At 40.1% G+C, this 15,613-nt stretch overlaps 1 protein-coding gene and 1 pseudogene across 4 annotated transcripts in view; both read left to right on the top strand.

Moving 5' to 3' along the window:
- Nucleotides 1-1,508: 1,508 nt before the first annotated feature.
- The window catches only part of STAC (SH3 and cysteine rich domain), a 354,063-nt gene continuing 339,958 nt past the window's right edge, over nucleotides 1,509-15,613 (top strand). Inside the window, exons 1-2 of one of the 4 annotated variants that reach the window (XM_070455385.1) lie at nucleotides 1,509-1,628; nucleotides 3,005-3,138. In XM_070455385.1, coding sequence (XP_070311486.1) covers nucleotides 3,031-3,138 — 108 coding nt within the window. In that variant the 5' untranslated portion in view covers nucleotides 1,509-1,628; nucleotides 3,005-3,030. Of the gene's footprint in view, nucleotides 1,629-2,999; nucleotides 3,139-15,613 lie in introns of those variants that run through there. The other 3 variants (XM_070455386.1, XM_070455387.1, XM_070455384.1) reach the window with 3 other exon arrangements.
- On the top strand, nucleotides 8,156-9,248 carry LOC110129280 (small ribosomal subunit protein mS40 pseudogene; annotated as a pseudogene).

The raw sequence follows: 15,613 nt of genomic DNA on the forward strand, positions 1-15,613 counted from the left end.
CCTACCCCAGAGGATCTTCCTGACCCAAGGACTGAAACAAAGAAAGAAAAATGGAAGCTAAATCTTAAGTCTGAGGAGATATTAACTGGGAAAAGGAGGTGGATTTCTATTCAGGGGGAGAATCATACGTGAAGGTTCTAAAGTGAAAAAAGGTTACTGAAGAACTGACTGAAGAGTAATACAGCCAGAATATCAAGCACAAGGTAAACAGCAGGCCAGGTGAGAGTTGAAAGGTAGGCTGGGGTCAGAAAGGCGCTTCTAGTGGCTAAAAATAACTGCAGTTAACATTTACAGAGCATTTGCTACATGCCAGATACTTTGCTAAGGGCTTCTCACACATCCTAATCAGTCCTCATAAACACACGAGGTAGAGAGATTTGATGAGGGCATTGAGCCTTATCAACTAAGGCGAACAGTAGTGAGTGATGGAGCAGAGCACTGACCCAAACTTTGGGTACAAAGCCCCCCTGTTAACCACCACATTCTGACATGGTATGGATTTTTGGAGTTTAATCCTAAGAGCCATGGAAAACCACTCAAGGATTTACCAGAAAAGTGATATGGTCATGTTTGTATTGTATAAAGAGTATCTTAGCTGTTTGACACATAATTAAGATGTAACATTTCATAAGTTTAAGGTGTACAACGTGATCTGATAGATGCAATCACTTATATATTTATTATCACATCTGCTTAAGAACAGAAATTACTCTTTTTGCTGAATAAACAGTAACTGCTTGCTGTCTAACCCAAAAGCACCCCACCCCACCACAGCCATTCTTATATTCCCTGCCCGACCCCAGAGAACGTGATTTGTACATTTGGAGTGGGGCCCAGCAGGCTATATTTTTTAAAAAAATCTACATTACAAAAAAAAAAGTTCCCTAGTAGATTTATTTCCTAGGTGGCTCAGAGGTAAACAATCTGGAGGAGATGCAGGTTCCATTCCTGGGTGGGGAAGATCCCCTGGAGGAGGGCATGGCAACCCACTCCAGTATTCTTGCTTGGAGAATCCAATGGACAGAGAAGCCTGGCGGGGTACAGTCCAAGGTGTCGCAGAAAGTCAGACACAAATGAAGCGACTGACCACGTTTGCACACACAGCATATTTAAAAGCAGGTGTCTTCTTACCCGAGGGCTTCCCAGGTGGCGCTAGTGGCAAAGAACCTGTCTGCCAATGCAGGAGACGTAAAACACGCGGGTTCAATCCCTGGGTCTGGAAGATCCCTGGAGGAGGAAATGGCAACCCATCCCAGTATTCTTGCCTGGGGAATCCCATGGACAGAAGAGCCTGGTGGGTTACAGTCCATGGGAGTCGCAAAGAGTCGGACATGACTTAGTGGCTGAGCACCGCTTACCCAAAGTGCTGCGCTTGCCACCACGCTGCTCTCTATCGCAAAAAGGGCCACAAGTTCCAAGTCTCGCGAAAGTTTCCTTTCCTGAGAATTTGGTACAAGTCGCGCGAGACTGGCTCGTCCGTTCAAGAGGCTGCATGGGACGCAAAGGTGAGGCGCAGTGGAAGATTAAGAGGTCGGTGCTTCTAGTATGTTCGCGCTGTGTGTGGCTTAAGACTCGGGTTGTAGACGCTCACACAGGCTAGTAGTGTAGCAGGAACGTTGACCTTAGAGGTGAGTCACGAGATATTCCTCCCGGGGCTGCGAGTTCACTTAGCCTGTGTTTCACCCAGGTTTCTCATTTTCGACTCCCGGGCCTGTGAGGCCCCGACTTTGCGGTCTGGGCAGAGACCCGACGGTCCCTGTGACAGTGAGTGCGCGCCTGCGCGGTGTGTGTGTGGCGTGTTTGGCGGGCGGGGCCTGCAGGGAGGACCTCACAGGTCGAATGGCGACTAGTGTTGAAGTAAAAGACAGCCAGGGCTGAGGAGCTTTCCAGAAATCCGAAGCTGGGGCGGGGCAAGAATCTGAGGCAGTAAGATGAGCACGTGGAAAGAGTGGAAGAGATGGAGAACCGGCAGTGGCCACACTAAGCATTTATAGGGGAGAAAGAGACGTAAAAAAAAAAAAAAAATGCGTATCATGAAGCAAACCAAGAACGACGATTTCAGCCCCATTATTCCAATTATGTTTTATCATGGGGGCCCACTGTGTGTTCCAAATTGGGTGCCTGCAGAAATTGGCCTTGCCTGGAGAATCTGATTGTGTGCTAACCACAAATAGACCAGAGCCAACTTTTGCAGCAGAAAGACAAACTTAAAAATGCCCTGGTCCAGAATTTTACCTGAAGGTTATTTTCCTCCATGAAACTCATAATCAGTAGGGAAGGCCACAGGTTGGTGTAAGGAACAGTATTGAGTGTGTTTTTTTTTTTCCTTGACTCTTACATTAGGCTAACTTTTCTCCAAAGAGCCATTTGCAGTTTTCCCATTTGGATCTTAGGTCGTCTGGAGATGGCATTTGCTATGTTTCAGACCTTTTTCTCTCCCATTTCCATCTCCACAGCTTTTGCTCTTATCTCCATGCAGCTAGTTTTTGAATGGCTCCATCTGTTGGTGCATGCTGTTCCAGTTCTTGCGCTAAACTTCAGAGTTGAAACAGTTTATCACAGCTTCAGCCTGTCCACCTGTTGAGAGCTGGGTATTAAATTTCATTGCCTGTGTCGCCTACTGTCTGGTTTTCTAGGACTGTGGTCCTGCAGTTTTAAATGTCAACACTTTTTTCCATGGAGGAACCCTCCTGCCTTAATCTCCCTTTTCATCTTTTTAAACACATGGCTTCTTGCAAAGCTTTTTCATTCTATTCTGAATATATCCATTAGCCAGGAAGAATTTGCAGCACTTTAATTACTGTTTAATGAAATAGGGATGCTGATAAATGTTTAAAATTATATCATGCAGGTGTAATTATTTCTATTTTATTCTGTCACACTTTGTATCCTGAGGAAGGTTTTTTTTTTTTTTTTTTTTTCCTGATTACATGTTACTGTGTGTTCTGGTTTCTCTTGTCCAGGAGTGATGGTCCAACCAACTCTTCTATGGAAATCTTTCCAGGTGCCTTTCCCAATGGATGGAAATCTATGTTCTGCACCCCCGGGAACCCTGGAGAATGGAAGCTGGAGAGATGGAGAAGTAGACCCGACACAGAAGAGGACCATCCCTCACCAGCATCACCAGCCTTCCTTATGGTGTGCTTCCGGTACATTATCTCATTTCAGACCCACTTAGTCCTGCACCTGAGTTAGCCTTGGTGTCTGAGAGGAAGTTGAAGGTCAGAGACATGAGCCACTTTCAAAGGTCATGTGTCAAGCAAGTGGCTGAGTTAGAGCACAATATTTTTGCGTTCTAAATCTGTGTTTTTCCCAGTATCCCAGAGGTTAAAGACTTAAGGTCCTGGATAGGACCAGCATCTGTGCTTGCTCGCCTATACTCCTTTAGTCGCTTCAGAGCCATTTTTAGTACAATAGTCCCCACTTATCCCTGGGGGATACGTGCCAAGACTTCAGTGAATGCCTGAAAGTCTGGATAGAACCAAACACTATATATACTATGTTTTTTCCAATACATACATACCTATGATAAGGTTTAATTTATACAGTAGACACAGTAAGACGTTAGCAAAACTAATAATAAAATAGAGCAATTATACTGTAATAAACATTATGTGAATGATTCTCTTTTAAAAATATCCTCTTTTTAAAAAAATGCCTCTTCTATCTTAACTAAGCGCTTAATACACTTTGTGGCTATAACTTTTGCAGCTTCAGGTCCAACAGCAAAACTAGCACAAATTCCCTTTTCCTTCTTCATAATTTCACAGATAGAAGATTGGGTTTTATTCTAGATCTTAGCAACCTAAGCATATGACTTTTTTCCCCCTTAAGTTGAAAATTTTCTCCTTTTTACTTGAAGGAAGCACGTTACAGCTTCTCTATGGCATTTCTGAATTGCTAGTATCACTACTCTTATGCTTTGGGCCATTAACTAAAAGAAGGATTACTTAAACACAAGCACTGTGATACCAAAACAGTCGAACTGATAACTGATACTGAGTGACTAAGGGCAGGACAAGCTGGACAAAGCGTGATTCATATCCTGGACTGAATAGAGCAGGGCAGGGCAATATTTCACTACACTACCCAGCATGGTGTGTAGTTTAAAACTTATGAATTTTTTGTTTCTGGAATTTTCTGTTTAATATTTTTGGACCATGTTTGAGCATGGGTAACTGAAACCTCAGAAAGCAAAACCATGGAGAAGGGAAGACTGCTGTATCAGCTACAGGGTAATAATAGTATTAACAGGACTCTTAATGAGTTATCAAGCTTTCTAGAAAATGTTAAGAGAAAGTTGGGTGTGTCGTTTTATTGGTGAATAATATGAATTATTTTAAAATTAGATAGAAAAGGGATACATTAATGGTGCATGTCTTGCAATTAAATGCCCCTAACTTTAAAAGACAAAATGCAAGTTCAGGACACTGATTTTAGAAGCTCACATCAGGCTAGCCCCCAAAGCTACTCTGAAGGCCCACATTCCTTCTCTGCTACAAAGTCTAATAATGTTGAAAATTAAGAAACATTGTTTTTGCTTAAATACCTTCTTGAATGGATTATATTTCTTTTTCCCAGTGATTCTGCCATTTCCTTGAAGGTGGGGACTGAGAGAGAAAATTAAGGATCTAAGTGTTCCCTTGTGTAAAGATGGAAGTGTCCAAACAAAAAGATGGTTTTACAGTGTTTACAGTTTATGATGCTGCCCTTCTCTCACAACTGTATGTTTATGTTTAATGTGGATGTCAGCATTCTTGCCTTCTAAGGTGGTTGACCTAGTTGTCAGTCACAAAGACAGACCACAACCTAATAGGTTAATGGCAGATTATACCTTTGATAGGCAGTATTTGAAGAATATGTCATATATAAAAGAGAAGAATCTTCAGGGAAGAAAAAATAAAGGTTGGCCTTAGTGTTTGGAGCTTAGAAAAGTAAAAGAAGGAACTTTTACTTCTGTTTCTGAAATTTAGCGTGACTCTCTAACAGGACTGTAGGACTGGAATCCATTCCAGAAAGGCAGAGAGTTTTCGAAATTGATATCCAACTTTCTAAGATGATGTTGATATGCTGGTTCAGAGTCAACTTCAGTTGAAACCTTTTGCCTCATTTTCTGCATGTTAAGTTGTCAGTGTTATTTCTTGTTACTCCCAGTAATTTTCATTCTGAGGCTGCTGCCTGGTCTCTTGGAACATTAATATTTATGATTGGCAGTGCCCATATCATTGCTCCTGGCACAAATTAGCAACTTATTTAAGCTCATCAAAAATAGATCCACCCTTCTTGTGATGAGAAGCATTGCCTTTGTGCTTAAAATTATAAATGGCCGCTTTAGTTTAAGTGCTAAATTCCTGACAAAATTCTAGTGCAAAAGTGAAACTAGTTTGTTAAGTGGCTGTTGTAAAAGAAATCCAAAACTCTTAAATAGCAAAAGTATGGATTTTGTTTCTTTGCTTCTTTTTCACTTTCCTCATATTTTATTTTAAAAATGTGCTTAAAATGGCTCTAATGTGCTCTAAATGGCTGAAAGTGAAAAAGATACCAGTCTTTTTTTATACCTGAGTCCCACTACTCAGAAACAAAAATATTCAACTCTGTTAGCTATTTGTTCAGGTATTTATATTAATATTTCTAGATGTCATGTTTACTTTGTGGTTTGTGGATTTAGACATTCAGATGTCATTTGTTGATTTATTCCTATAATTTATTAGAGTTTAGCCAGAACGCATGCCTACCTGCACATTTCTTCTCTATATTGCCAGTATATATACTCTGGTTAAGTCAGTACTCAGTATTTATGTTTATTGCTGAAGTAACTGACCTTCCTGATATATACTCTCAAAACAGTTAATTCCAGTTTGTGAAACATGGCTTTGTTTTGTACATTGCAAATTTTTTTTCTATGTATTTATTACAAATTCATCCATCCAGAATGCTTTCATTTTTCACACATTGTCCCAGAACTTTCCTACATTATCCAGAGTTGATCCTTTGTTTCATGCATCCTGTTTACTCATTTCTTGGTTTGTTCTACTTCTTAGTAGAGTACATCCTTCAAAAGTTTTCTAAGAAGAAAGGTAGTGAAAAGGTACCTGTCATTCTATTTATTTTAACCTTAAGTTTGAGTGGTTTGGCTGGGTATAGAATTCTATGATGGAACTGGTTTTTCTTCAGAATTTTGGATGCATTGTCTTTTAGTTTTCAGGAATGCTGCTAAGAAGTCTGAAAACATTACTTTTTATCTTTTGTGCTCTACATATTTCTATCTATGAAGGTTTTGTTTTTCCACTTAATTCCTAATGTTCTGAAATGTCATATAACATGTCCTGGGGGAGGTTGTTTTTCTGTTCATTGTGGCAGACAGGCAGACATGGTCCCAGTCAATGGTGAGATATTTTGTTATTTCTTTAATTCCTCCCACACTTTACCTCCTTCTTTCTTTATGATAGTTCTACTATAATTTTTTATCTTCTGGATTTTTTATAATTTATTTTCTGTTTTCCATTTTTGGCTTTCTTGTTCATGTTTCTAATTTGCCCCCATTTTATTTTAGTAATTTCTATAATTTTTAATATTCAAAAAAATTTAATACTCAAATTCATTTTTCATTCTTTAAACCTATAAAAAGTTGTATTATATTTTTGTTTCATGGATATAATATCCTTTCTTATCCCTTTGAGGATATTAGAGGTATTGATGCTCATAATCTTTCTTTTCCTGTTCCTTTTATATAGTCTCAGTTTCCTCTGACTTCTTTTTCATTTGTTTAGACTGTTTCTCAAATTATAAGCTCTTGTCAATTTGATTGTCCCTGTATGTCCATTTTTATTTAACAGTGAAATATTAAATTTGTGATTAAAAAAAAAACAACTCTGCATACCTGGAAAAGATTTATCTACTGGTAGAATTCACTGTAGAGCAGTTGGGTTTTGAAAGAGTGTATCAGTTTCTGGGTCTTTTTGGGTTAGGTTGGTCATCTCTATAAGAAAACCCTTTAATATTTTGCCTGAAGTGTATACTTGCCTGAAGTGTATACTTGTATACTTGGCCTGAAGTGTATACACTGAAGTGTACACTAACAGTCTGGGAAGCAAGAGTAAGAGAGCAGGCTTTCATTTAATGCCTTTTCAGCCTTGTGTTCAGCCTTCTTCATTGTTCTTTGTGTTCTTCAGTCGGTGGATTCTTGTCATTAACCTTTTCCTGCTTTGGCTGGGAGGTGGGAAAGGTAGTAATTAGTTACCCATGTGGAATAGCAGAGGGTACTTGATGGTATAAGGTCTCCATTTGTAAACTTTGAAATATTTTCCCTGTTTTAAGCCCATATACCATTTGTAGCTTCTATAACACCAGTTGACTCTAAATCCTGAAAATATATAGGGCATCTCAGGTATAATTCTCACTAGAAAGATTTTCCTCTTGAAGTACTTAGTTTTTCTAGTCTAGTTTTCTCAAGTAGGGTCTCCACTCTTCAATCTGCATACTATCTCCCCAAAAGGTATGGATATCTCCAGTCCACTGCTGCGACGTTGCCTGCCTCTGCCCCCACTATTTATGTCTTTTATTTGATTACTAAGTGTTTTAATGTGATTTTAGAGAGGGATCATGTTAAAAATCCTATGTTCATTCTTAAAATCCTGTTTAAATTAAGATAGACACCATGGTTTGACTGAAGGAGTTTCTTTTGTAATAATTAGGGGAAGATAAGAGACATATGTCCACAAAGAGTTGGACACGACTGAGCGACTGAACTGAACCAAAGAGACATAAAACGTGCCCTATGTATCTTTAAATTTTTATTATTTGAGATCTGCTTAACTATGACTAAGTGAAACTATTTTTGCTCCAATCTTCAGTCTTTAACCAATCCTTAGTCCTTAGATCCACTAAAATTTAAATATTGAGTAAGGAAATGTCTGCCACCCAACCCACAAATCCCAAACCACACCAAAAATTTCTGTGAACTATTCCCTGAGGTGAAAACACCAACACATCTAATTTGAGGCTATGCAATTTACAGTTCATCCTGGTTCTGAAATCTAGGCATAGCCTAATTCATGTAGTAGTAGAAGTATGGTATCTCATACCAATATGACATATATGGCACTGGCTTAGCTGCTGGCTCAGGAGTGATAAAGATACTTTTATTAGAAAATGGAAAAATGGACTTTCCTGCTTTGCGGGTACGTCAAGATGGCTGCCTCCGTATTGAACGTGTTGCTGAGGTGCCTTCCTAACATTTCGCCCTTCAGAGGTGCCTATGGAGTTCAGGTTCCCCTCCAGACTCTTTGCACCAAAGCCCCCCCTGAGGATGACTCTTTGCCCCCAATTCCTGTTTCCCCTTATGAGGATGAACCCTGGAAGTACCTGGACTCAGAAGAATACCAGAACCCCTATGGTTCTCGCCCTCTCTGGGCTGACTACCATCAAAACCACAAAGGTGGAATACTCCCACAGCGGACTCGAAAGATGTGTATTCGTGGAAATAAAGTTGCTGGGAACCCCTGCCCCATCTGCCGGGATCAGAAGCTGCATGTTGACTTTAGGAACGTGAAGCTCTTAAAACAGTTTGTCTGTGCCTACACGGGTATCATCTTCCATGCTCCATATACAGGGGTCTGTATGAAGCAACACAAGAAGTTGACCCAGGCTATCCAGAAAGCCAGGGATCATGGTCTCCTCAGTTACCACATTCCCCAGGTTGAACCCCGAGACCTTGACTTCAGTACCTCTCATGGAGCTGTGAGTGCTACTCCACCAGCCCCCACTCTGGTTTCTGGTGACCCCTGGTATCCATGGTACTGCTGGAAACAGCCACCAGAGAGAGAGCTGTCCCGCCTTCACCGGCTCTACCAGGGCCATCTCCGAGAAGAAAGTGGCCCTCCACCTGAGTCAATGCCCAAGGTGCCACTCAGGGCCCCCACTGAAGCCACCTCCGCTGAGCAGGCAGGCCCCCAGAGTGCCCTGTAGGTGTAGACTGGGATGGGAACCAGCAGGTCTCCTACACAATACTTCATCCTGAAGAGTTGTGTCTACTTTGTGGCCAGTGGCAAGCTCAATCACCAGAGATGATTGTTGGTGAAAGGGATGAATACTCATGAGGCTGAGGGAGGGCAGTACAGATTTGTATGGGAAACCTCAGTCCCTGCTGTTGTAACTAGATGGGTTATACATTGTTACTATTTCAGACTTGTGCCAGCTGCATTTTCCCACAATAAAGCTGTATCCTGTCAAAAAAAAAAAAAAGAAAATGGAAAAATGGAAAGTAACTCATAAATGGTAACCTGCAGTAACTTGGTGCACGCATGCGAAGTCGTGTCCGACTCTGTAACCCTATGGACTATAGCCTGCCAGGTTCCTCTGTCCGTGGGATTTTCCAGGCAAGATATTGGAGTGGGTTGCCATTTCCTTCTCCAGGGGAACTTTCCAACCAAGGGATTGATCCTGTGTCTCATGTCTCTTGTGCTGACAAGCACCCCACAAGGGTGGGGTGGGAGTCTTTACCACTAGCGCCACCTATAGGTACTACTTAGCTAGAGACAATTGGGTATATTTGACAAGGAATTAAAAGAGAGGAGCTCGTTAAAATAATTGGCTAATTTTAACATGGAAATGAAAAGAGATTAAATAGAACTCAGAAATTTGGTACAACATAGAGTCAGCATAGCTAATTTCTTTTATACTGAAAATGTAAGAGATAAATTAGAGAAATTCTTAAGATCCATTAAAACTCAGTCTTTTGGAATAGACCAAAATAAGAGTATGACCTTCACCTCTAAAGGTAAAGTTAAAATTTTTTATCAAAGTGAATTAAGAAACCTAAAAGCAAAGATAAGAATAAGGGCATAGCATTATAAGAAGAGGGGCACAGCATTTCTGGAATAGCTCACCAGCTCTAGGGTAATCTAGTTTAAAGCTAGAAATATGAGGACCAAAAAACCCAAAGAAGCACAATTTATGTGGAAAACATGTTCTTAAAAAGATCTCTGGCACATGGAACTTTCTGGAATGGAATGCATGAAAAATCTCTTACATTTTGAGAGTTTGCTGTTAAATATATCATGAGGCTGTATTTAAATACTCTATAACTGAGTCTTGGACACCTACCCATTGTGTGCAGAGTAATGACAGTGAAAAGTGAAAGTGAAAGTCACTCAGTCATGTCTGATTCTCTGCAACCCCATGGACTATACAATTCATGGAATTCTCTAGGCCAGAATATTGGAGTGGGTAGCCTTTCCCTTCTCCAGGGGATCTTCCCAACCCAGGGACTGAACCCAGGTCTCCCGCATTGCAGGCAGATTCTTTACCAGCTGAGCCACCAGGGAAGCCCAAGAATACTGGAGTGGGTAGCCGATCCCTTCTCCAGGGGATCTTCCTGACTCAGGAACCGAACCAGGGTCTCCTGCATTGCAGGTGAATTCTTTACCAACTGAGCTATCAGGGAAGCCGCATGAGCAGAATGAGGGCTGGGAAGGTTGTGCACTTGTAGGAAGAGTGCGTTCTCCAATACCCACTTCAGAGACAGCAAAGAGGAGAAAAAGGAAGACCCCTACAGACTGAGGCCAGGGATCACAAAGAACAGCGGACAAGGACACTCTTCCCAAGAGAAAAGTCAGGACTTAAGCATGGGATCATTCTTCATCCAGGAGAGGCCCCTCCACAGTGTTGCCCGAGCTAGCCACGAAAGAGTTACTTTTCATGTTTTAAATAAGTTATCTTGAAAATAACTCAGAAAACTGACAGGAACTTTTACAATTGAAAGGTCTCTTCTCAGTTCTGTTATATAAACCTTGGGTAATGTTTACTTTGACCTTCAGTGAGATTCACTGTAGTAATTAAAGTGTTATTTCCTAGAGATGTGTTCTGTCACTGATTCCTCCAGTGATAAAGAACCTGCTATACTGAGCTATGATGAAGTTAATCCTAATATATGGAGCTGATGATAATGAGAGTAATTCAGGAAAGTTAATAATTTAAAAGAAATTTAATATTCTTTGGATATTTGTTTGACTTTTACATGAAGATGTTATTAAGAGTCTGACTTTATATGGATGGCCAGTAGGTACGTGAAAAGATGCTCAGCATCACTAATGATTAGAGAAAGTCCAAGCAGAGCTATGTTGAGGTGCTACTTCATCTTTGAAAAGTCTTACTGTAAGTAACATGCTGTCTAGGGTGTGAAGAAAATGGAACCCTCCTCCATTGTTGGTGGAAATGTAAGTTGGTGCAGCCATGGTGGAAAACAATATGGAGAGTCCTCATAAAACTAAAGGTAGAGCTGCTGTATGATCCAGCAATCCCACTTCTGGGTATATATCCAGACAAACCTCTAATTCACAAAGATACATGCACCCCTGTGTTCAAAGCAGCACTGTTCACAATAGGCAAGACATGGAAACCACCTAAATGTCCATTGACAGATAAATGGATAAAAAAGATGTGGTACATACATACAGTGGAATACTACTCGTCCATAAAAAAGAAAAAGTTCATGCCATTTGCAGCAATATGGATGCAACCAGAGATTATTGTACTAAGTGAAGTAAGTCAGAAAAAGACGTACCACATGGTATCACTTATATGAAGAACCTAAAATATGACACAAATGAACCTATCTATGAAACAGAAACAGAATCATGGACCAACTTGTGACTGCTGAGAAGAGGATTGGGGAAAGGATAAAGTGGTAGGTTAGGGTTAGCAGGTGTAAGCTTTTTATGTATAGAATGGATAAACAACAAGGTCCTACTCTATAGCACAGCAAGCTATATTCAATAGCCTATGATAACTCCAGGAGTTGGTGATGGACAGGGAGGCCTGGCGTGCTGCAGTCCACAGGGTCGCAGAGTCAAACACGACTGAGCAGCTGAACTGAACTGAACTGATGATAAATCATAATGGAAAATAATGCATTAAAAAAGAATGTATATATATATATATGTATAACTGAATCACTTTGCTATACAGCAGTAATTAACACAACATTGTAAATCAACTATACGTCAATTTAAAAAAATCTGATATTAACAAAAATTGTATACTTCTTTCCTTTCTGTCAAAAATAAGGAAGTTTTACATGCATTAGGTATAAAATATTTTTTAACATTTGTATGTCTCTCATGTCACTTTTGTTCACCCACCATTTGTATTTGGATAGTGTTTTTCTTTAACAATCAGCCAAAATAAAATTAACTTACATGAATATGTGTGTGCATGCTAAGTTGCTTCAGTTGTGTCCGACTCTTTGTGACTCCACAGACAGAGGAACCTAACAGATTCCTCAGTCCATGGGATTCTCCAGGCAAGCATACTGGAGTGAGTTTCCATGCCCTCCCCCAGGGGATCTCCTTCAAACAGGGATTGAACCTGCGTCTCCAATGTCTTCTCCATTGGGAGGTGGATTCTTTACCACTCGCACCACTTGGGAACCCCAACTTACATAACTATAATTATTAAAATCATGTTAAAATTGTGTTTTAATGTTTGTTTCTAGCTTTCACACAGAAAACTGTGGTTCTTAAGATCTGTTCATCCTCACTTTTTATAGTGACTTTTCAAACCAGGCATCATTTGGGAATAAAATGAAAAATATTAAGTATTTGCATATTAACATAAACTTTTTCCCCTAAAAATATCACCATGGCATGCAGGAAGCCATGTGGTTTTAGGATATCTGTGGATTATAAGTCCTGAATTCAAGCGATTGTTGAAGGGCTGCTTACACTGGTGGTGCTATACTGATGTAAAACTCCTCTCTAGAAATTGGCTATTGCTAGCAATAGTTTTTATTAACATACTCAGATTCTATTCAGTAGGACCAGGCCCAGATTATATTTTCTCATCAGTAGAATTCTGCTTGGAAACCTAAGTTTAAGTCTGTGATGTTCTCTTGCTTCTATGGAGTGGAAACCCCCAAATTGCTCTTCTGGCTTATTCTTCAGTCCGCTCCTGGTTCCCATTATGCTCACTGAGCAGAAGCTTATATTTGGAAATTCATTGAGGATTTTCTGTCTTTAATTGATTTGATAATAATTTCTATTTAGACTCTTCATATACTGATTAATGCCTAATGAAGATCATCTCAATCAAGAGCAACAAGACAGCAGCAATTCCCACAGCTTATGCTAAATACCTGAACATACTGAGAAATGTGAAGGCAAAAACTTAGACTCATTTTTGGAGATTTCCCTTGCCCTACTGACCTCATGGAACTGCCTTGAATGTTGAATATATATATATTTTTAATTTCTTATTTTATTTATGGCTGTGCTGGGTCTTTGTTGCTGTACTGGCTTTCTCTTCATTGCAGAGAGTGAGGGCTGCTCTCTAGTTGTGTTCCCCAGGCTCCTCATTGCAGTGGCTTTTCTTGTTGCAGCACATGGGCGATAGGGCATGTGGGCTTCAGTAGTTGTGACATGTGGGCTCAGTTGTTGTGGCTCATGGGCTCTAGACCACAGGCTCAGTCGTTGTAGCGCAAGGGCTCAGCTTCTCCACAGCATATGGGATCCTCCTGGATCAGGGCTCGAACCTGGGACTCCTGCATTGGCAGGCAGATTCTTTACCACTGAGCTACCAAGGAATCCCTGAGTAAGTTTTTCTATATGAAAGTACCATTGCAAATAGAGGTGCCAGTTTATTCTTTTTTTTTTTCATTTATTTTTATTAGTTGGAGGCTAATTACTTTACAATATTGTAGTGGTTTTTGTCATACATGGACATGAATTAGCCATGGATTTACATGTATTCCCCATCCCGATCCCCCCTCCCACCTCCCTCTCCACCCGATCCCTTTGGCTCTTCCCAGTGCACCCGGTCTGAGCACTTGTCTCATGCATCCAACCTGGGCTGGTGATCTGTTTCACCCTAGATAATATACATGTTTCAATGCTGTTCTCTTGAAACATCCCACCCTTGCCTTCTCCCACAGAGTCCAAAAGTCTGTTCTGTACATCTGTGTCTCTTTTTCTGTTTTGCATATAGGGTTATCGTTACCATCTTTCTAAATTCCATATATATGTGTTAGTATATAGTATCTTTCTGGCTTACTTCATTCTGTATAATGGGCTCCAGTTTCATCCATCTCATTAGAACTGATTCAAATGAATTCTTTTTAATGGCTGAGTAATATTCCATGGTGTATATGTACCATAGCTTCCTCATCCATTCGTCTGCTGATGGGCATCTAGGTTGCTTCCATGTCCTGGCTATGATAAACAGTGCTGCGATGAACATTGGGGTGCATGTGTCTCTTTCATATCTGGTTTCCTCGGTGTGTATGCCCAGAAGTGGGATTGCTGGGTCATATGGCAGTTCTATTTCCAGTTTTTTAAGAAATCTCCACACTGTTTTCCATAGCGGCTGTACTAGTTTGCATTCCCACCAACAGTGTAAGAGGGTTCCCTTTTCTCCACACCCTCTCCAGCATTTATTGCTTGGAGACTTTTGGATAGCAGCCATCCTGACTGGCGTGTAATGGTACCTCATTGTGGTTTTGATTTGCATTTCTCTGATAATGAGTGATGTTGAGCATCTTTTCATGTGTTTTTTAGCCATCTGTATGTCTTCCTTGGAGAAATGTCTGTTTAGTTCTTTTGCCCATTTATTTTTCTGGAGTTGAGCTGGAGTAGTTGCTTGTATATTTTTTAGATTAATCCTTTGTCTGTTGCTTCGTTTGCTATTATTTTCTCCCAATCTGAGGGCTGTCTTTTCACCTTGCTTATAGTTTCCTTTGTTGTGCAAAACCTTTTAAGTTTCATTAGGTCCCATTTGTTTATTTTTGCTTTTGTTTCTAATATTCTGGGATGTGGGTCATAGAGGATCTTGCTGTGATTTATGTCGGAGAGTGTTTTGCCTATGTTCTCCTCTAGGAGTTTTATAGTTTCTGGTCTTACATTTAGATCTTTAATCCATTTTGAGTTTATTTTTGTGTATGGTGTTAGAAAGTGTTCTAGTTTCATTCTTTTACAGGTGGTTGACCAGTTTTCCCAGCACCACTTGTTAAAGAGGTTGTCTTTTTTCCGTTGTATATCCTTGCCTCCTTTGTCGAAGATAAGGTGACCATAGGTTCGTGGATTTATCTCTGGGCTTTCTATTCTGTTCCATTGATCTATATTTCTGTCTTTGTGCCAGTACCCAGTTTATTCTTAATATCACTAGCAATAATCTGAAATGTTTGTCTTCTCTGCTTGCCTGTCGTCTGTCAGTAAGAATGGAAATATCTTAGAAAAGTATCAGATATCATATGAATATAAGTATTTCCTTTATTTTGATCTTTTTCTAACCTTTTTCAGTTCCCCTATTCTTCTTCCTGAGGGGAATATTCAGAGAAGTAAATTGAAAAGTGTGAAATCATTATGGTCTATACCTAAACGGCACAGATATTTCTAAGTACTACCTCTGACACACAGACAACACTACTCTTATGGCAGAAAGTGAAGAGGAACTAAAGAGCCTCTTGATGAAAGTGAAAGAGGAGAGTGAAAAAGCTGGCTTAAAACTCAACATTCAGAAAACTAAGATTATGGCATCTGGTCCCATCACTTCATGGCAAATAGATGGAGAAACAATGGAAACAGTGAGAGATTTTATTTCCTTGGTCTCCAAAATCACTGCA

Source organism: Odocoileus virginianus, chromosome 26 (genome assembly GCF_023699985.2).
Source record: "Odocoileus virginianus isolate 20LAN1187 ecotype Illinois chromosome 26, Ovbor_1.2, whole genome shotgun sequence".
Taxonomy (NCBI): Eukaryota; Metazoa; Chordata; class Mammalia; order Artiodactyla; family Cervidae; genus Odocoileus; species Odocoileus virginianus.